Source organism: Gopherus flavomarginatus, chromosome 1, assembly GCF_025201925.1.
Source record: "Gopherus flavomarginatus isolate rGopFla2 chromosome 1, rGopFla2.mat.asm, whole genome shotgun sequence".
In the NCBI taxonomy this organism is placed as follows: domain Eukaryota; kingdom Metazoa; phylum Chordata; order Testudines; family Testudinidae; genus Gopherus; species Gopherus flavomarginatus.
The window spans coordinates 156,508,873-156,530,276 of record NC_066617.1 but is presented as its reverse complement, the minus strand read 5'-3'; the positions used below and the strand labels follow the sequence as shown (position 1 = coordinate 156,530,276).

The 21,404-nt window shown below is 47.4% G+C and overlaps 1 protein-coding gene across 6 annotated transcripts in view; it reads right to left on the bottom strand.

Moving 5' to 3' along the window:
- The window catches only part of SPAG17 (sperm associated antigen 17), a 328,728-nt gene that overhangs the window by 174,595 nt on the left and 132,729 nt on the right, over nt 1-21,404 (bottom strand). For all 6 annotated transcript variants that reach the window (XR_007769040.1, XM_050921082.1, XM_050921091.1 and 3 more), the window contains exons 11-14: nt 20,947-21,084; nt 20,741-20,854; nt 17,914-18,064; nt 16,355-16,585 (exon numbers count right to left, since the gene is read on the bottom strand). Coding sequence is in view for 5 of the 6 variants with exons in the window: in XM_050921082.1 (XP_050777039.1) it covers nt 16,355-16,585; nt 17,914-18,064; nt 20,741-20,854; nt 20,947-21,084 (634 nt within the window). In the remaining variant the exon portion in view is untranslated. The remainder of the gene's footprint in view (nt 1-16,354; nt 16,586-17,913; nt 18,065-20,740; nt 20,855-20,946; nt 21,085-21,404) is intronic.

Below are 21,404 nucleotides of genomic sequence, written 5' to 3'. Positions count from 1 at the left end.
GAGCTTCTACCGCATGAGCTAAAAGTCAACTGGCTGTTAGCTAAGGCTGTAGAACAGACTCAGTTAACTCTCTCTCTAAGTGGTCTCGGTGCCACTAGATGGGACAGAGCACCACACCCAGAAGGTGTGTGGGTTACATCTGCACAGTGATCTGGGCCATAGGCAGGGTGAGGGGCTTCATCCCTGGGACCTTCACCCAGGTCACACAGCCTCTCAGCATCTGGTGAGGCTAAACCACCTGGGGCCTGACAACAGTTCTTTCTATTGCAGGGTCTCGCCACCCTAGAAATGTCTCCCCATTGACCACCACCTTCCACTTTGACTGGAGGTCCGAGGGACCTGAGCCCAGGAGAGTCCACGCAGACATAGATGCTGGGGCCAGGAGTGAGAGCCAGCCTGCCACCCCACCCATCTAGCTAAACAGCTCTATGGCCTTGGGACCCAGGAAGGGGGCTAGACACCAGAGCCTTTCTGCAGGGCCAACCTGGTTCCAATTGCAAGCCTTCCCAAAGGCCGTGAGACAGGCATCTATATCTCCCCGCTCCTTAACCTGGGGCAGCAATTTAGTATTGAGATTCCTTGTGGAATTGGCACCCCAGAGTCCAACCCCATTCACTCCTGGGCAGGTCCTTCTGCCTTTCAGCTCAGTCATCACTAGTTCATGCTGCCTCTGTTTCTCTTGCTATTCTGCTTCATGCCATGTCTCATTCTGTCTCTCATGGTCCTCTGACTCCTTTGATCTCAGCTCCAATTCCATCCGTCTCAGATCCCTGACGGGGAACCAAGTGGAGACCCCTGTCGGTCTGGGACATGCGTCTCCAGGACACTCGACTGCCCCCAGCCTCTCTTGAAGCCACAGCTGGGTCAGGAGCTGATGCGGGCCCTGGGGCTGCCTGGTTGCTCCCAGCCTCTCTCGCGGCCCAAGCTGGGTCAGGAACCAGCTCCTTAGAGCAATTCTCCTCTTCCAACTGAGCAATCAGCTGTGCCTTAGTGAGCTTTTCAATGCGCAGCCCTCTCTCTCTGCTGTGACAGACCCAAACCAATGGGGTACAGGAGGCTGGTAGAGAGCAAATATACTAGTAACTGGCTGAGTAGTTTTCTGTTCCCTGAGTGACCACAGCAGGGGCTGCACTAGAGTAATCAGGAACCTGCTAGAACCAATTAAGGCAGACAGGCTGATTAGAACACCCACAGCCATTCAAGGCAGGCTAATCAGGGCACCTGGGTTTAAAAAGGAGCTCACTCCAGTCAGGCAGGGAGGAGCCAGAGGAGAGGAAGTGCCTGTGAGGAGCTGGGAGCAAGAGGCGCAAGGAGCTGAGAGTGAGAGGGTGTGCTGCTGGAGGACTAAGGAGTACAAGCGTTATCAGACACCAGGAGGAAGGTCCTGTGGTGAGGATAAAGAAGGTGTTTGGAGGAGGCCATGGGGAAGTAGCCCAGGGAGTTGTAGCTATCATGCAGCTGTTACAGGAGGCACTATAGATAGCTGCAATCCACAGGACCTTGGGCTGGAATCCAGAGTAGAGGGCGGGCCCGGGTTCCCCCCAAACCTCCCAACTCCTGATCAGACACAGGAGGAGTTGATCCAGACTGTGAGGCAGATCACTGAGGTGAGAGAATCTGCCAATAAGCGCAGGACCCACCAAGGTAGAGGAGGAACTTTGTCACACTGCACAGCTCTACAATGTCTTTCTTAAGAAGATGGTTATAGGCCATCTCCACATTGTTCCCAAGTGGTCATGGATTCACAGGCCTGTGCTCTCTCAGCGCCCCACGATCCCTGGGAGGAACCCCTTCAGTGGGACAGCCCTTCTCGGGGGTCCACTCTATCTCAGAGTGAAGCCGTAAGCTCCTCCACCTCCTGGAACTGCACCTCTTGGAGCCTTCAGCACTAATCCCCCTTCGTTTTACTGCTCCCCAGTCCCTTACTGCAGGACGCTGTGTCCATGGGGTGCAGTTTATCCCACCTCTCCCACCCGTTGTCACGGAATCACCAGGATGATGCTCTGGAACTACTCCATATGAATCCAGTCAGGACTCTGGAGGTGCATGCCTCCTCTCTCTGAGCATACTGTCTCCAGGGCAAGAAGCTTACATAGCTTCAACCTTCCTAGGTCTGACCTCAGAGCATTCAGCATCCCCTTCCACACTGTGCACTTCCTGCAGCGCGTCTGCCCAGCTGGGGCTCCTGGGGAAGCCAGAGGGCCCTGCACCACAACTCCACAGTCAGACGTGACTCTCAGCCAGCCGGTAAAACAGAAGGTTTAATAGTCAACAGGAACACAGCGTAGGACAGAACTTGTTAGCACAGAAATCAGTGACTTTCAGCCAAGTCCATCTTGAGGGGAGGGCAGCCCAAGGCCAGGGCTCTGGTCCTCCCCTTGCACTCCAAGCAAGCTGAGACTGACTTTCTTCCAGCTGCCTAGCTCCTGCCCTGCCTGTTGCTCCTCCTCTGGCCTTTGAAACACCCCGATCAGCTGCCCACCGGGAAAACCGAGACCACTTTGCCAGGTAGTCCAGATGTGTGGAGGGCTGTCTGCTTTCCAGGAGGATATGCTGAACCTCTTCTGAGCATGTCCTTTCCTCCTGGCCTAACCATTGAGCAGCCACGCCATGAGGTGCAGTGCCGCTAGGCTGGGGTGAAGGAGGTGGCCCTGGTCCTGGGAGAGCAGGTCCAGGCAGGATGGCAATGGTGGGGCGACTGCCAGGCTCGTGAGAGCCCGTACTAATGTTGCCTGGGCCATGCTGGCACTACCAGGAGGACCCGGGCCCTGTCCATTTTTATGTTTTCTAAGACCTTGCTGATCAGCGGGATCGGGGGGAAGGCATAGAGAAGCTGGCCCGACTAGGATAGGAGGAAGGAATCGGAGATGGCGCCCATGCCCAACCCGCCCTGGAGCAGAAGCGGGGAGACTGGCGGTTTTGCAGAGTCACGAACAGGTCCACCTGGGGAGTTCCTCATTCTTGGAAAATCCTGTGCACCACCTCTGGGTGCAGTGAACACTCATGCTGAGAGGAGAAGTCTCGGCTCAGGTGATCCGCCTGTGAGTTCTGGGCGCTGGTAAGTGGTGGGCTTGTAGGCAAACCTCGTGGGCTAAACAGAAGTCCCACAGCCTGAGGGCTTTCTGGCAGAGGACAGAGGAGCGGGACCTGCCTTGCCTGTTGATGTAAAACATCGAGGCTGTGTTGTCTGTGAGAACCCTGACAACTCTGCCCTCCAGGTGCAAGTGGAAGGCCACGCATGCCAGACGGACTGCCCTGAGCTCCTTGAAGTTTATATGCAGGGCAAGGTCCTGCGCAGACCACAGACCTTGGGTTTGAACCTTCCCCACGTGGGCTCCCCACCCCAGGTCCAATGCATTGGACACCAGCTCCACTGATGGGGGCTTGCCCCTGAATGGAACCCCATGTAGCGTGTTCCCTGGGGAGGACCACCATTGTAGGGCGATGATCACCGGTTCAGGCACAGTGAGGACTTTGTCCATCCTGTTTCTGGACTGGGAGAACACTGAGGATAACCAGAGCTGGAGGGGCCTCATCCTGAGTCTGGCGTGACGAACCACATACGTGCATGCCGACATGTGACCCAGGAGCTGGATGCATGCTCTGGCTGTGGTCACGGGGAACCCTGTGACTGTGTCTATGAGCCCTTTTAGGGTCTTGAATCTGTCCAGTGGGAGGGAGGCCCTGACTGTTGTTGCATCCAGGACTGCCTTGAGAAACTCTATGCGCTGCACTGGGACTAACGTGGACTTGGTGTCATTTAGCAACAGGCCCAGGGTGGCGCATGTGGACAGGAGGAGCACCACGTGATCCTGCACCTGCGACCTGGAGCTGCCCTTGACCAGCCAGTTGTTGAGATAGGGGAAGATCTGAACTCCACGACACCTGAGATAGGCCGCCACCACAGACATGCACTTTGTGAACACCCTGGGAGCAGTGGACAGGCCAAACGGGAGGACCGTAAATTAGTAGTGTTCCTGCCCAACCGTGAAATGGAGGAAGTGCCTGTGCCCCTCGAATATATGAATGTGGAAGTACGTGTCCTGAAGATTGAGGGCAGCGAACCTATCCCCAGGATCCAGGGAGGGGATGATGGAGGCCAGAGAGACTATGTGAAACTTGAGCTTTATCATGTACCGATTCAGACCTCACAGGTCCAAGATGGGCCTGAGCCCCCCTTTGGCCTTCAGGATAAGGAAATAGCGGGAGTAGTACCCTTTGCTTCTGAACTTGCTGGCACCACTTCCACACTCAAAGGCCAAGGATTCACCCCATCTCCTGCTTGAGAGGGGATGGAGGGTGATTGGATGGGGTAGACGTAAAATGGAGGGTGTAACCCCAGGAGACGGTGTTGAGAACCCAGCGGTCCAAGGTCAGCCGTGACAACTCCGGGAGAAAAGCACACAAGTGGTTGGAGAAGAGAAGATTTATTGTGGATCGATCCCTGGTATGAACTCGTAAGTCGCCCCTGGGCATCCTGTCAAAACTGATGTTTTCTGCCTGTTTGCCCTTGGAAGGCCCAGGTTGGGGGGCAGACCAGGACAGCCTCTGCAGGTGTTTCTAATAGTTCCATGACTTTTCATAAGGAGGCTCGTATTTAGAGTGGGTGACCTGGGTGGGAGCCTGCTGAGGCTTAAACTTGGTCCTGGCTGGAGCCGGGACATAGAGACCAAGTGTCTTAAGAGTTGTGCACGAATCTTTCAGGCCGTGCAATTTCACGTCCGTCTGTTCTGCAAACAGGGCCTTGCCATCGAACAGAAGGTCCTGCAAGGAGTTCTGTGCTTTGCTAGACAGCCCAGACAGCAGGAGCCACAACGCCCTCCTCATGGACACTGTGGAGGCCACAGACCTTGCAGCTGTATCTGTGGCATCCGATGCTGCCTGCAAGGTCACTCTGTCAGCCGTTGTACCCTTCTCCATCAGAGCCTTGAACTCCTTCTTGTCACGCTCCTGGAGGGAGTCCTCGAATTTGGACAGAGAGCCCCACAAATTGAACTTCTTTGTGGAGTGGGAGGGCCACCCTGCCCGGTGCCAAGGCTGAGAAGACACTGAAGAGGGAGTCCGAGAGTTCCTCCACATCCTCGGATTGAAGGTTGAGGCTTGATGTCACCCTTTTCAACAGTTCCTGGGTCTTAGAGTCCTCCTGCGGAACAGGTGGAGGAGGGGCTGTAATTGCCTCATCAGGAGAGGATGAGAATGGTGGTGCGATACTCTGCGTGCCCACCAGTGCCAGATGTCTCACCACTTGGTCGTCCTCTGGATGCGGAACCAGAGATGAACACCCCACCGACTCCTTTCTGGGAGGCTGAGATAGAAGGGCTAACAGTTTCTCCAAGGCTCTGGCCACCGAGTGAGTCACCACCGAGGGCTGCATCGGGGGCCATGGGGCCCATTGGTACCACGGTGCCGGCCAAGAAGCCCGGTGCCACTGCACCTGCTGTGGCACCAGCAGAGCAGGCTGTTCAGCCTGACTAGCCTGTCTCATTGACTGACGACTATGAAGGGAGGCCGGGCTGGCATACGAGCTGCCACTGTTCTGGGACTGGGAGGAGCAGCAGCATCGGGAATGGTACCAACCATGAGACTGTGATCCCAGCATGCAGGAGCGGGAGTACCGCTGGTAGCAGCTGCTCCACGATTGGCTCCACACTGAGCTCTTCTTTTAGCCCTTGTGTCTGGCTGTTCAAACTCAGCAGATAGCCACTCCACCGCCACGCTCCAACCCTGCAGCAATTTCCCCCCTTTTGCTTCACAGATATTATGCAGGACACAGCAGACAGCTATAACCATTGGGATATTTTTTCCACAGAGATCCAATCTTGTGAGTAGACAATGCCAGCATCCCTTCAATCTACCAAAAGCACATTCAACTGTCATTCTTCACTTGCTGAGCTGGTAGTTAAATTATTTCCTGGTCCTGTCAAGGTGGCCAGTGTACAGCTTCATGAGCCAGGGGAGCAAGGGGTAGGCTGGGTCGCCCAGGATCGCTACTGGCATTTCAATATTCCCAATGGCAAGAGGAGGTTACTTACCTATAACTGGAGGTTCTTTGAGATGTGTGGTCCCTATCCATATTCCACTGAGGGTTTATGCATGTGCACCATGCATCTGGAGCTGCAGATTTTTCAAGTAGTAATATCCGTTGGTATGCGCATGCACCCTTGGCTCACCTCATGGTTCCATCAGGGGTGCTAAAGGGTGGGGAAGACCGACCACATCTCCAGTTCCTATTCCACTGCAAATCCAAGAGATCTGCAGCTGAAAGCAAGGGGGGCGGGAAGTGGAAGACAGTTAGGGAACACATATCTCAAAGAACCTTGAGTTACAAGTAAGTAATCTCCTCTTCTTCTTCGAGTGATGATCCCTATCGTATTCGATTGAGTGCGATTAACAAGCAGTACCTAAGTTGGAGGAAGGTGCAAAGGTGAGGATGGAATGGTTGAGCAGAGGACAGCTGCGCTAAATGCATCTGTCACAGAGTCCTGCAACAAGGCATAATGCCTGGCAAAGATATATACTGAAATTCACATGGCTGCTCTATGTATGTTCCAAAGCAGAACAACATGGAGAGTGGTTGCGGTTGAAGCCTGGGCTCTCATGAAATGGGCCCTCACTCCAGGGGATGGAGGCACTCCCAGCAACTGATAGCATAGTGAATACACCTCACTGGAGATTCTTTGTGGAGATTGCCTGCCCCTTAACCCTCCTGGTTATTGTGATAAACAATCTAGGAGATTTCCTGACCAGTCTTGTCCTCTGCAAGTAGAAGGCCAAGGCCCAACAGCTGTCAAGGGAGAGAAGTTGTCACTCCTATTCCAAAGCATGAGGTTTCAGAAAGAAAACGGGTAAGTGGATGGTTTGATTGATATGAAACTGGGATATGACCTTTGGCAGAAACTTGGGATGTAGACACAGGGAGACTTTATCCTTATGGAAAGTGGTGAAAGGCAGGTCTGCCATCATGGCCCCAAGTTCACCTACCCTTCTTGCCAAACTGGTAGCCACAAGGAAGGCGACTTTAATGGAAAGGAAGGACATATAGCAGGGAGCTAGCAGCTCAAAGACCTGTTTCATTAGTGCCAGCAGAATTCTGTTAAGGTCCCATTGGGGGGCAATAGGTTGTACAGATGGAAAGGTTCTGATGAGGCCCTTCCAAAACCAAGCAGTAAATGGGTGTGTAAATGTGGAGTGGCCTTCCATTGGAGGTGAGGTGGAGGGTGTAAAGTGCTAACTGCTGCTAGATGGTTCTTGAAATAGTTGAGGGCAAGACCCAATGCCTTCAAGGACAGGAGCTCATTCAAAAAATGGGGAATCTCCATCTGTTCTGGGGAAAGCCCTCTCTGTTGGGCCCAGGAGGCAAAGCAGTTTCACTTGGCTCAGTCAGAACGCCGAATGGACTCCTTCCTGCTGCTCAAGAGGATGTCTTGCACTTCTGATAAACACGCCTCTTGTAGAGAAGATGCCTATCCAAATATCATGCTCTGAGGTGAAGTGTCTGTGGATCAGAATGTCTAATCTTGCTGCTGTGTTGAGTCAATAGCTCAGGGGAAGTGGGGATGGGAAGTGGAGGGTGAGCTGACATGTTGGGAAGGTTGGGAAACCAGAAATGTCTGCGTCTGAGTGGGGCAATCAGGATGACTGTTGCTGTATCCCACCTGATCTTCTGGAGTACTCATGGCAGGGATGGTAGAGGGCAGAAGGTGTAGCTGATCTTGTCTGACCAGTGGAGAATGAATGCACCACCTTGTGAGTGGGGACCAATACCTCTCCTGGAGCAGTATGTGCTAAACTTGTTGACGGGGGAGGAGAAGAGGTCCCTGGCTGGAGTTCCCCATTGGTTGAAGATGTTGCTTACTGCGGTGTCATGGAATTCCCACTCATGATGGGTCATGAACTGTCAGCTGAGTGAGTCTGCAATTACGTTCTAAGTCCCCAGAAGATAGGCTGCAGATAACAGGAACTTGTGGGCAATGCACCAATTCCATAGATTGACTGCCTCCACACACAAAGTAGTTGACTTCGTGCCCCCTTTTTTGTTGATGTAGTAAATGGGGGTGGCATTGATAAGAACATGATGGGAGCGAATGGATGGGAGAAATGCTTGGCATGTCTTCTTTACAGTCCTGAATTCCAGAATGTTGATGTGCATCCTGGATTCCTGAGGGGTTCATGCTATCTCCCATGTGTGCTCCCCATCCTATGAGGGACACATCGGTGATGACTGTCTTGTCTGAGGACGATGGGAGAAAGGGGACCCCCAAACTTTTCTTGTAGATCCCTCCAACACTGGAAGAAAGAGAATACCTCAGGAGGAACCATCAGAACCAGATATATGGCATGGCACACTGTTGAGTAAACTCTCTTGAGCCACATCTGGAGGTAGTGAAGACAGAAGCGAGTGAAGGTGGTGACGTATGTGCACAAGGCCACGTGGCCAAGGAGGGATAGGCAAGTCCTGGCCTGAACAGGACTGTTGACTGCTTAATGTACTGTTTATGTGGCTGTCCCTCCCTGTCAGGCTTGGAGTGAGGCCACTCTACCTTATTATGCCAAACAGCAAGCAGACAATTAGCAGGCTAGGGCTCTGGCCCTCTGGTCAGGGTACAGCAGGAAGTAACCTTACTGGGACAGGCGGTCTGTAGCTCTGGCCCTCTGAGTAGGACAGAGTAACAGGGAGTCTTTAGCCGAAGCCTCCTGGATGGGGCAGACAGCAATTGACAGTCTGGGGGCTCTGACCCTCAGGCAGGGCAGAGCAAGGAGCAGTCTTTAGCTTCAGCTTTTGGGCAGGAGCAGACAGCAATTACAGTTTCGGGGTCCACAGTTACCTGGCTGGGGCAAGCCACAAAACAAGGCACAGGCCTGCTGGCCTAGGGTAAGTAATCCACCTCCCCAGGAGTGGGGCTGGTGACAGGAGGGCAGGGAGAGCCAGGCCCACCCTACTCCACCATGTCCCTGTCCCGGGCCCTAGCAGTGGTGGGTGGTCCCGCCAAGGGGTCCGTGGGGAAGTCACCAAAACGTGACAACTCGTTTCCTCACAACACAACTGGTCTAATGTCTGGTTCCCCTGGACTACTTCCTACTGCCCTTCCTTGGCATGGCTCCGTAGTTCATCGGTCCTCAATCTCTTCAGGATAAACAGCAGACAGCAGTACCAACAACACCTCTACACAGTTGGTCTCCTCTGGGGGCATGGCGCTGCACCGCTTGGTCACTGGGCGGGAGTTTGGCAGCAAGGCAGGGAAATCTGCCTCCTTCCCTGGCTCTGGCTCAACTGAGCTGGAGGGCCTGCCTTTTATATTTCCTGTCCTGCCCCTCTGCTTCTGGCTGGCTTGGCTCCATCCACTGGCGGAGGGGAGGTATGGGGCCATTCCTCTCCATCAGGCTAAGAGGGAGGCCACTCTACACTCTGCCTCACTACACTCAGGCTACGAGTTCCTGCAGAGACTGGAATCTGTCCCTTGGTAGCTATGCTCATGCTGTGACTGAGTTCATGGAGGCCCCTATAAAGTCTAGGAACCGTGTGGGGTCCAAAGTTGATTTTTTGACATTGATGCTGACTCTGAGGGAGGAAAGGAGTCTGAGCAATCTGGAGGTTGAAATCCAGGCTTTTTCTCTGGACTGCACTACTAGGAGCCAGTTGTCAAGATAGGCGAATACAAGGACCCCATAATGCTTGAGGTAGGCCACCATGACAGAGAAAACGTTGGTGAAGGGAGCAGTGGTGAGTCCAAATGGCAGGACCTATACTAATAGGTAGCAGGTTTAAAACAAATAAAAGGAAGTTCTTCTTCACGCAGCGCTCAGTCAACTTGTGGAACTACTTACCTGAGGAGGTTGTGAAGGCTGGGACTATAATAATGTTTAAAAGGGAACTGGATAAATTCATGGTGGCTAAGTCCATAAATGGCTATTAGCCAGGAAGCGTAAAGAATGGTGTCCCTAGCCTCTGTTCATCAGAGGATGGAGATGGATGGCAGGAGAGAGATCACTTGATCATTGCCTGTTAGCTTCACTCCCTCTGGGGCACCTGGCATTGGCCACTGTTGGTAGACAGATACTGGGCTAGATGGACCTTTGGTCTGATCAGGTGCGGCCGTTCGTATGTTCTTATGTTCTTGACCCTGTATTGAAAGTGCTGAGGGCCTATTTTAAACCTCAGGAATCATCTGTGGGCCAGATGGATGTCTATGTGAAAATAAGCATCCTGCATGACAAAAGCCATAAACCTTCTTCTAATGATGGCTGCTAAGGTGACCATATGAAATGGGTTTGCAGATGAAGCAATTGAGATAACGGAGATCCAGGATTGGTCTCCACCTACCCTTCAATTTGGGTATCAGGAAGTAAGCTGAATTGAACCCCATCCCTTGATAGTCTGGAGGAACCCACTCTATCACACTTCTTTGTAGTAAAGAGTCCACCTCCAGGGCGAGGATGCTGTTGTGAGATTGGTCCCTGAGGAGGGATCAGGGAGAGTGTTGTGGATGAGGTAGCATAATGAACTCAATCGTATAGCCATAGTGGATGACATTTACCACTGATTTGTCTTTTGTTATTGGACTCCAAGCTGGTTAAAAAGAGTGCTAGATAACCCCCAAAGTGGGTGGGATGGTTGTGTGGCAGCAGGCAAGGTGGTTGACAGCATGCTAGGGTTCCTCAGAAATACCTCTTCTGTGGGGGAGTTGCATTTGGGAAGAGGAAGACTTTGAGGGTGGTCCTAGAGGATGTGATCTTTGAGTCATCTGACACTTCCTTGATGGTTCATAAGGCTGTTGATAGAAAAACTGGGAGGTTCTGTAATGTAGAACTTATGTTTCAGTGCCAGTGTGTAAACACCCAAGAAAGAGTGTAGTCTCGAATCCTTGAGGGTGTGGAGGGAATAGTCCGTTTTCTGGCTGAAAAGACAGGATTTATCAAAACGGAGGTCTTCAATGGTATTTTGTACCTCCGTGGGAAAACCAGTGGAATGGAGCCAAAACTGCCTCCTTATGACAATGCCTATGGCCATTGAGCACAAAGAGGTTTCTGTTGTGAGGGCATCACTACCAGCTTCCCCTCCTCAGTTATCGACTGGAAGCAGGCCTGGTCCAGTTGCATCAGTTTCTCAGCAAGTCCTCCAATTTGCTGTAATTCAGGAAATCGGATCCAGCAAATAATGCCTGATAATGCGAAATCCTGATTTGAAGGTTGGCTGAAGAAAAGATTTTGCAGCATAAAAGGTCCAGTCCTTTTTGCAGCCCTTTTGCAGCCTAAAAGGTCCTTGCCCTCCCTGTCAGATGGGGTGGAGTGTGGATACTGTTGCCTCACCTGTCCCATTGCTGTCTGGGCCACAAGTGAATTGGGAGGTGAGAGTGAGAGTACTATGTACTCAGAGCCCTTGGCTGGTACACAGTATCTTTTTTCTGCCCCTTTGAGGTAACTGTACATGTGGCCAACGTATGACAAACTGTGCTAGCTGGCTTGATGATGTCACCATTGATTGGGAGAGCGACTGTGGTTGGCCTCGATGAGTGAAGTATATCCAGCAGCTTATGCTGAGTGTCTTGGATCTTCTCCAGGGGAATGTGAGGTTCTCCGGGCAGTCTATGCAAGAGATCCTGGAATTGGCAGTAGTCAGCAGGAGATAGAGGGCATGTTGAAGATACTGTTACATCAGGAGAGGATGATGGTCATTTCTCCTGTTTGGTAGTATTGTTGGATCCGGTCTGAGAAGCTCATCTTCCATTACTGGTTCAAAGTATCTACTCGAAGGCACCAAGATGGTGAAATAGGTGAAACCTCCTTTATAGAATGGATGGGTTACAAGGGGGAGTACTGGGGCCAGGATCCCCAGTAGGGCCAGCAGGATGGATCTGATGGGTGCTGAGGAGGGCCCCATGGCACAGGAAATCAGTGGCTCTGCAGCAGATGGAATGGAAGATACTGCCATGATGAAGAAGGTCTCTGTTGGTACTCATAGTGGCAGAAAGGGATGGATGGTCCCTGATCCTCATCTGAGTCCTCCAAAGATGAAAACTCGGAGACCTGTTCCGTCAGCAGTACTGTTGGAGCAGATGGAAGTATGTATACTGCCAGAGTGGGGTGAAGAGTGCTTCAAATGTGATGTGTCTGGTGCAGCATATAGTGTCTCCCTGGAAGTAGAAGGCCCTAGAAGTTGTGGGGACCATGGCTTTCCCAGGCAAACACTTTCTGAGGTTATAGTGCTTTTTCCTGACCTCCCCAGAATCAAGGGCAATTTCTCAGTCCCCAGAAGCGGAGCGGCGATCTTTCCCGGAACGGATGGCTCTCTGATTCTGAGAGATGTTGACTGTGTGTGCCAATCTGCACTCAGTACTGGTGGATCCATCGATTTATGCAGCTTCTTTTTGTGTTTGTGCTCTTTAGGGCTTGCTTCATCCCCATGACTGGAACTCATGGAAGGGGTCTCTCCCTTCTTAGCTTAGAGGAAGACTTACTGCCATGCTTATGTGCGTGCTTCTTTACTTCCTGACTAGGCCCTGGCACGAGGTCCATAGCGGTGGTACTGCCGATACTGGCCTTGGACTGCACCAACTATGCACACGCAAAAGCGATACGACTGTGGCATCTTCATGCTGACATTTCTTGCGATGGCTAAAAGTTGTAGTTTAGACATACCCTGAGTATAACTGATCTAATTTACAAGACTTCACACATCACCTCTGATTTTGGCTTTCACTCTCTGGTCACTATTAAAGCTGCTAAGACTGAACAGGCATAGGACTTCATGGAAGCCTGATTCAGCAAGGTAATGGTGCATGTGTATTGACTTTACTGGGACTACTTGAATTCTAAAGTTAGGCACATGCTTGAGTACTTTGTGGAATAAGGGCGAGAGTTCACTATTCCACTTGAGTAGTGGAAGCCTTTCCTGACTGAGAAGCCTTTCCTGATTGATCTGTACAGATGTTCTGAAAATGGTTACACCAACAACCAGTGCAGAATGGGTTAAATCCTAATCCTATCATTATTAGCAGGTTATTGGCAGGGCCATCCTTAGGTAAAAACACTCCTTGCCAGTGGGTGTTGTGAAGGCCAACACTATAACAGGGTTCAAAGGGGAGGTAGATAGATACATGGAAGATAGGTCCATCAGTGGCTATTAGCCAGGATGGGCAGGTATGGTGTCCATAGCCTCTATTTGCCAGAAGCTGGGATTGGGTGGCAGGGCATGTATCACTTGATGATAACCTGTCTGTTCATTTCCTTTGGGGAACCTGCCATTGGCCACTGTCAGAGGACAGGATACTGGGTTTGATGGACCTTTGGTCTGACCCAGTATGGGTGTTTTATGTTCTTATGTTCCAGGTATACACAGCATATGTGTGGCTGCGTAGGGCACCTGGAAATTTGGGGCACCACTGGGTCTTAGTGTCCACTCTCCTGGATATTCCTATCCCTGTTCTGACCCCTCCTGCAGGCTCCCACAGCTAGATCCTGCAGCCTGGTGACTCTTACTCCAGAGGGGATCTAGTAACTTAAAAGTGAAAAAGCCTTCCAGCCTGCCAGACCTATTAGCACAACACTGAAACTATTAAAGGGCCATTCAAGTGGTAATGAAACCATTTAACAGGCATTTTCCAACCCCCAGGTACAGGTCTGTCACATCTTAGGCGCATTTAACAAGTGCGATTTCAGCTTTAAGCAGTCTGCAAAAACAAGAAAAAAAAACAAAAAAAAAAGAGAAAAATCGCAATTTAAATACTGTTTCTATAGTGCGGGCGAGTCCGCCTGCCATTATACTCAATGTAATTTTGACTATATGCGATTTTCACTTTATGCGTTGACTGTGGAACGTAACCCCAGCGTAAGATGAGACAGACCTGTATAGACTGTCAGTTTCTGAATTTACTGGCAAAAACAGTAGTGCATTACTGTAATATTTACTCAGAACATGTTAGTCTATAGGACCTTAGTTTAAAATTTGCTTTAAAAATATTTCATTAGTGATTTGGTGAAGATTATAAAATCACATCTCTAAAAAACCCTTCCATAGATTTTTAGATGAACTATAATCTTTAGCCTTAAATGGTTGGATCTTCAGACATATAGTTTTTTAAATAAATTCTTCAAAAGACCACCCTTATCTAAAATACACCTTTTAATTTTAATTACTTTAGTAAAAATAACGTGCTTCCAAAATCTTCCTTTCTTTTCTGTTCATCCCTTTCTCCCTTCACCCCCTGTTGAAGAGAGCCCTTAAAGGGACAACACCCCTTTCCTGTCAGATAGCTGGACACAGAGTTTCCTGTTCTTTACTTCTGACTATCTGATGAACTAGTTTTAAGAGAACCCTCCAGCAAAATCAATACCTAGTAAGATATAAAATCCTTAGTTATGCCTAAAATCTTTTGATACATATATTTTTTTAAGTTGGTGAAATTTCATAAACATGTCTATTGTTATAGAGATCACACAAAGTAAATTAGTGTTCCCTTTTTCTAAAAGCAACAGACATTGTTATGAACACGCTAAATCTCTGTGACAGATTTATTTAAAATAAAATGTCTTTGTTTCAGTGAGTTAAATATGTAATAATCTGGAATGATTTCTTTATGAAGGCTTAAGAGTACATTTAAAATATAAAATCAGCTTAGAAATACTGATTAAGAAAATGTAAAACAGAGAAGAGCTGCATCATGTATTCCATAATATTGAATGTTGTATTCAGCAAGACAGCTGACTTGCCCTTACTACAAAGTTTTTGAAAATAAATCTCTGACAAACTTCAGGGCATATCAAAAAACCTGTGACTGATATTTTTTATTCCCAAGTTTAGTGCTTTTGATTAGATACCTTCTGCATGTCCAGTCTTCACCATCTGGCATGCAGTGGAAAACATGCACCATTTTCTTTAGAAAGAAATTGCAGAAGAGTGTTTTTTTCAAATGTCATTTGCTTCATTTGGGTTCAGGGATTTGGCTGGAAGGCGGTGAGCAAGGTGGGGGAGGGAAGAGAAGAGGGAGACAGTGGGAAAGGGTGGGGCCTGTGGTGGGGCAGGAGTAGAGGATGAGTAAGGCCACAGGCAGAAGAGGTGGGCTGGGAAGCTAGCCTCCCCAAGCGGCAGCTTCACCCACTGCCCATGACAGCAGGTAAGAGCGGGTTGGCTCCCGCACACCCAGTGCACACTGCAGTTTCCTTAGGCAGAGGCCATATTCATAGAGCTGAATGCGCTGGCGCTGCACATTCTGCATGACGGAGAGAGTATGGGGGTCTCTGCGGGGAACTGTGACTTTCCACCGTCGTGAGGCGGGCTGGGTGTCTCGGTATCCTTTGCTGCCTCGTCCCTCCTCCCCCACTGGCTGCGAGCCCGGACTGCCATCGGGCATAGGGGCACCAGTTTAATAATACTGCGTAGGGAACCATAAATCCTAAAGATGGTCCTGGTTATTGGCATAAACCAGTGATTCTCAAACTGTGGGTCGGGAAATGGCTTAGACTTGCTGGGGCCCAGGGTCAGATTACAGGCCCCCTGCCTGGGGCTGAAGCCCTTGGGCTTCGGCTTTGGCTCCCCGGCCTGGGGCAGTGGGGCTTTGGGCCCTCCCGCCCCCACCGGGGTGGCGGGGCTTGAGTGGGATCAGGCTTTGATCCCCCCTCCTGAGGTGCTGTAGTAATTTTTTTTATCAGAAGGAGGTTGCAGTGCAATGAAGTTTGAGAACCCCTGGCATAAACATACTTCAATAACGTTATGATTTGGCACATTGTCAGAAATTGCAGAGAGACTATTGTATCTAAAATGTAATCTGTCCATATTCAGTTCCAAGTAGCAAATTACATTCTTGTCATTGTATTGTTTATAATCATTTGTATATACCCACTACTATTATCAAAGTTTCAAAATTACTATTTTAGTTGCATATCAAGATAAAACGCAGTGTTTTATATACTTTATGAATAGCATTTCTGAAACACTTAAGGGTGAAACTTTGAAACAGTTGCCAAATCCTATATTATATTGTGTTGTATAAATATGTTTAAAACAACTGTTTAATGGTATGATTTCAATGTTTAATTTCTCTAAAATACACTTTTATATCAGAAGCTATAAAATAGTTTTCTAATATCTGCTATGCAGAGCTCTTTTACATAGATATTACTTTTAAATAAACTATTTAATTGTCATAGAAAATGCCCAGTTTATGTCATTATCCAGTATTTCTACTTGATGAATGGATGAATGGAATGTAGAGTACTTGATGACCGAATGGTTCCTAAAACAGGAGAATCATCACATCCCAGTAATAATAAATAATTCTGAACTAATGTAAAAGAAAAGGACTCTAGTGAATAGCATGTTTAAATTCTTTAGATATAATGCTGATAAATGCCCTGTTACCTGAGCCATTGGGAGTTTTCTCATCAAACAGGTTTTCCACCATCGATAGTTGTCTCAGATGTCTTGCAAATCTGGCCGGATTATCCCATGGAATATAAGATACTTCATAATCACCTCCAAGCAACAAACCTGAGCCCTCCAGGAGGCCAGAATCATCCACCCCAGTCAGCCGCAGGCTTTCAAAAGTAAACACTTTGAAGGCTCTTTCTACTTCAGCCCAACTCAAGAGTTCTGGAAGAGAATTAAAACCATCCACAGAAATTGTCCTTACATTCCAGTGAAAGGTAAATAGAAGACTGACCAGGTATATTGTCCTTGGCATTGCTTTTAAGGCTGCCAACAAGGGGGCTAACGGTGATGGTAATTTCAGTAATGATCAATGGACTGATCAGATGGTGTGTTTTATGACTACGACCCTACCAAATTCACAGACATGAAAAATGCATCACAGACTGTGAAATCTGGTCTTTCTCTGTGAAATCTGGTCTATCTCAGTGAAATCTTGTCTTTTGTGTGCTTTTACCATATACTACACAGATTTCACAGGGAGACCAGAGTTTCTCAAATTGGGGGTCTTGACCCAAAAGGGAGTGGCAAGGGGGCCACGAGGTTATTTTAGGGGGGACTGTGGTATTGCGCAGAAGTAAGGTTAGCAATACCATACCATGCTACCCTTGCTTCTGCTCTGCTGCCTTCAGAGAAAATTGACCAAAATGGATCATGAATTCAGTAGGGCCCTACTTATGACAGTAAAGAAGGAATTGAAGGGGTCTGGATGCTCATTACTAACTGTACCCTTAGACTGAACATTCAGACTCACTAGAAGGCATTTATGTAGCCCTTCTAACTGTTTTACAGTGTGCACCAACTAGGTACACACATTACAAGAATGAGGAATTGAAGAGACATTTCTCGATGAAGTGACCTTATAATGACAACCAGAAAATGTGACTATTGTAGATACTACAGTGCTATTAACATGGGCAGCTCAAAGAAAACACAATGAGAAAACCATGTTTTTTTCCCCAAGTAATCCTCCCTATCCAAGACAAATCTCTTTTCTCAATCAAAAGGTTCTTTGTAAACAAACCAATGCGGAAAATACAAAACTCAAACCACCAAAAAAGAAAATCAACAAATACATTATATATCACAGCGGTTCCCAATATTTGTTCTGTGCACTAGAACCAGAACTAGTAATTTGTGTGACTGATATTCTTGTCCCAACTTAATACAGAGCTTATGTGCTTGGCTGAGTCCTGACATGCTGCTAATGCACAATTGTCAATCTCACAGTCTCTAACATGCAGTGTAACCTAGACTGCTCATAACCATGAAATTGTGGTTTGGTGTTAGGCCAAACTCCATGACAGGTTAAGATGGACACAAGAATATGAAAAGTGGTAGATACTGGCTGACATAGTGAAGATCTTAGTTGGGTAAATTGAGACAGTGGCCCCAAAAAAGTGGGTTCCAACTATATCACACAGATCCACAACTATATCATAGGAGCTTGTCAACAAAGAATGAAATAATATTAATAAAAAAAATCAGTTTACCACTGGTGCAATAATGCATGAGCTCATGAACTCTGGCCAAGCGTTTAGTGTTGTTTCCAGGTGGAGGAAGGGGGAACTGAAGAAGTTCCACCAATGGCAGCTTGTCCATCATATCCTGTTCAATCTTTTTTGGGTTTAAGCCCCCTTGGACCTGAGGCAAAGAGCAAAAAGGAGAAAAGCTAAGTAAACTTTCACAAAAGAGGGATTTTTCATTTAAATAACTAAGGTTCCAGTTCAGCACACAATTCTCCCCTCCTCAACCGCCCCTCACCCTTCCCCACACATATGCTTTACTTTAAAGTCAATGGAATTTAAGCATTTGCTTAAAATTGTGCATATACTCGAAGTGCTTTGCTGAATCAGTGCCTTTATGTGGAAGATGAAATCAGTTATTGTTTACTTTCCTCACTGTGGGGGAGTGAATATATACCAGAAGAAAAAGAGAATAATTTAAGAGGGCGCAATTAACTGATATTTGCTAAAGATTACAAAATTATTTGCCATTTAGCCAGAATCTGAAATTTTCACAGAATATAGAAAATATGTATTGATTTAGTCTGTTAAACTGCAAAGGATGCTTTTGTATTAGCCTTTCCCTTCCACATTGTGATCGGTTCAGTTACAGAGACCCCCTTGGAACTGTCACCTGATGTGCTGAGACTACCTCTGAGCTCATTTTTTCTGCCAGTTTGGGCCTCCATAAACCTGTCTTGTTGAGCCAGATATGCTAATCTGCTGCAACACAGACCCAGGGACTGACCCATTCCTCCAAAGCTGCAGACTTAACTGAAAACGGCTTAGCAAGTGCTCCTGTCTCTAGCACCCAGACACCCCATTCCCAATGGGATCCAAACCCCAAATGAATCCGTTTTACTCTGTATAAAGCATATACAGGGTAAACTCATAAATTATCCACCCTCTATAACACTGGTAGAGAGATATGCACAGCTGTTTTTTCCCCAAAGTATTAATTACTTACTTTGGGTTAATTAATAAGCAAAAGTGATTTTATCCTAAAAAGTAGGATTTAAGTGGTTTCAAGTAATAACAGAACAAAGTAAGTTACCAAGCAAAATAAAACAAAACACGTAAGTCTAAGCCTAACATATTTAAGAATCTGAATACAGGTAAATCTCATGCTCAGGGATGGTCCAATAAACTTCTTTCAGACTAGATTCCTTCCTAGTCTGGGCCCAATCCTTTCCCCTGATCCAGACCTTGTTAGTTCCAGCAGGCATCTTAGGTGAAAAGCAGGGGATTCCACATGACTGGGACCTCCTTTGTCCTGCTCCACCTATTTTTATACCTTTGGCATAAAGTGAGAATCCTTTGTCTCTCTGGGTTCCCATCCCTCCTTCTAAATGGAAAAGCATCAGGTTTATGATGGATTCCAGTACCAAGTGACATGGTGACATGTCCTGTGAGTCGACCACTACTCTCCATTCTTTCTGGCCTGACTCACAGGAACACAGGAAGGCTTACATGTAAACAGAGCCATTTACAACCAATTGTCCTGGTTAATGGGAGCCATCAAGATTCCAAGCCACTATTAATGGCCCACACTTTGCATAGTTACAATAGGAGTTCAGAGTAATATTTCGTATTTCTAGCTTCAGATACAAGAATGATACATTCATACAAATAGGATGAACACACTCAGTAGATTATAAGCTATGTAATGATACCTTACAAGAGACCTTTTGCATAAAGCATATTCCAGTTACATTATATTTACACTCATAAGCATATTTCCATAAACATATGGAGTGCAATGTCTCACACACATTCTTGGTTGGTCTATATTACTGTCTATAGTCATTATAATCAAGAAATCATACAAGTCATTGATGGTCTTTGACAGCAGTGTTATGATGGATTTAAAGAACTGTACTGGCTTGAGGTTTCTTTACTTTGTTCAGTTTTGCTTTTTCTTATTTTTATTATTATAGTCCCTGTCTTCTGTGTTACTTTTAATACCTTTTTCCTCTATCATATCTCCCAAACCGGTTCCTTCTTCTTTCATCCCTAATACCTACATTTTTCATGCTTTGGTCAACTCCTGCATTAACCAGTGCAAATTCCTCCTCTCTAACCTCCTGAAATCTAGATGGCTGCCCAAAAGTCTATCCAACATGCTTCTGTTAAAAGCATCTTCCCGACCCACAACTCAACCATGTCATCCTCCTTCTACTTGAAACCCTTTATTGCCTTACAAGTTTCATCTGCATCCAACTTTTTACTCTAATCTTACTCTACACTTCTGCCTACATCATGTCTAGATAACTCTTGCTGCCTTACATGAGCGCTATACCCTGCACACTTTGATGCACACTGGAGTTCTTCTCACATAAACAGCTCTGTGCCTTGTTGTGCACTGCCCCCTGTGTTTGTCCCATCCTCTCTAATCTATTCCCTTCTAGTTGCTACACCACACTCATCATTTAGAAACTCTAGTTTCTTCAGAATAATAATCCCCTAGCTCAGTGGTGGTCCAAAGTGAAGCCCATAGAGTTCTACAATGTATTCCATGCTATCATTTATATGGAAATGCAGTCACAAAAGCTAAATGTCCACATAAACACTGTGGCCAGGCCACGCAGATCAATATGGTACATTGCATACTGGGATCTGTAGTCCCCATGGGTGGCTGCAATCTGCTCCATTTTAAGCAAATTAAGTACAGCCTTTGGATTCCTGGCAAGTGGCTAATGTGACCATGAGGTGGGAAAAGTTTGGGTTCTCCTAGACTTCCTTCTAAAAGACACTTTCTAAGTTAATATCCTCTCTATAGACTTTAAGACTGTTGATATAAGACACAGTATTGTACCTTTAGCAGGTGTAGCCTCTGAGACAAAATATCATTATAGTTTAATAGAAGAGGCCATTTGGGGACCACAGTCTTTTCTTCATTGTCATTAGGGAAAAAGGAGTTGTAGAGATTCTATTAAACAAGAAAAGAGCACATGCATTAAAAATTAATACACAGATTTATTTAGCAATCAAGGCAGTCTGAAGGGAAAAGACAATGCAAACCTTTTTTTCACTCTCAGAGAGGGCAAGAGAGGGAAGGATTGAGACTATATGCTCTGCAAGGCTATGATCCAGCCCATCTGCTCGTGGTTCTGGGACCACCAGACTTGGTGGTGTAAGACCTTCTTCAGTTGCAATGACCTACCAAGCAGAAAACATGTTAGATGTCATCATAGCATTGATTTGTAGTTAGCTTAAGTTAAGGTTGTATCAGAGAAACAAACTTGGTTACAATTTGCAGGAGATAATGCTGCCCACGTATTGTTTACGATGTCACTTGAAAGTGAGAACAGACATTTGCATGGCACTGTTGTAGCTGGTATCGCAAGGTATTTACGTGCCAGATGCACTAAAGATTCATATGTTCCTTCATCGTCAACCACCATTCCATAGGACATGTATCTACGCTGATGATGGGTTCTGCTTGATAAAGATCTAAGCCAGAGCAGATCAGTGCATGT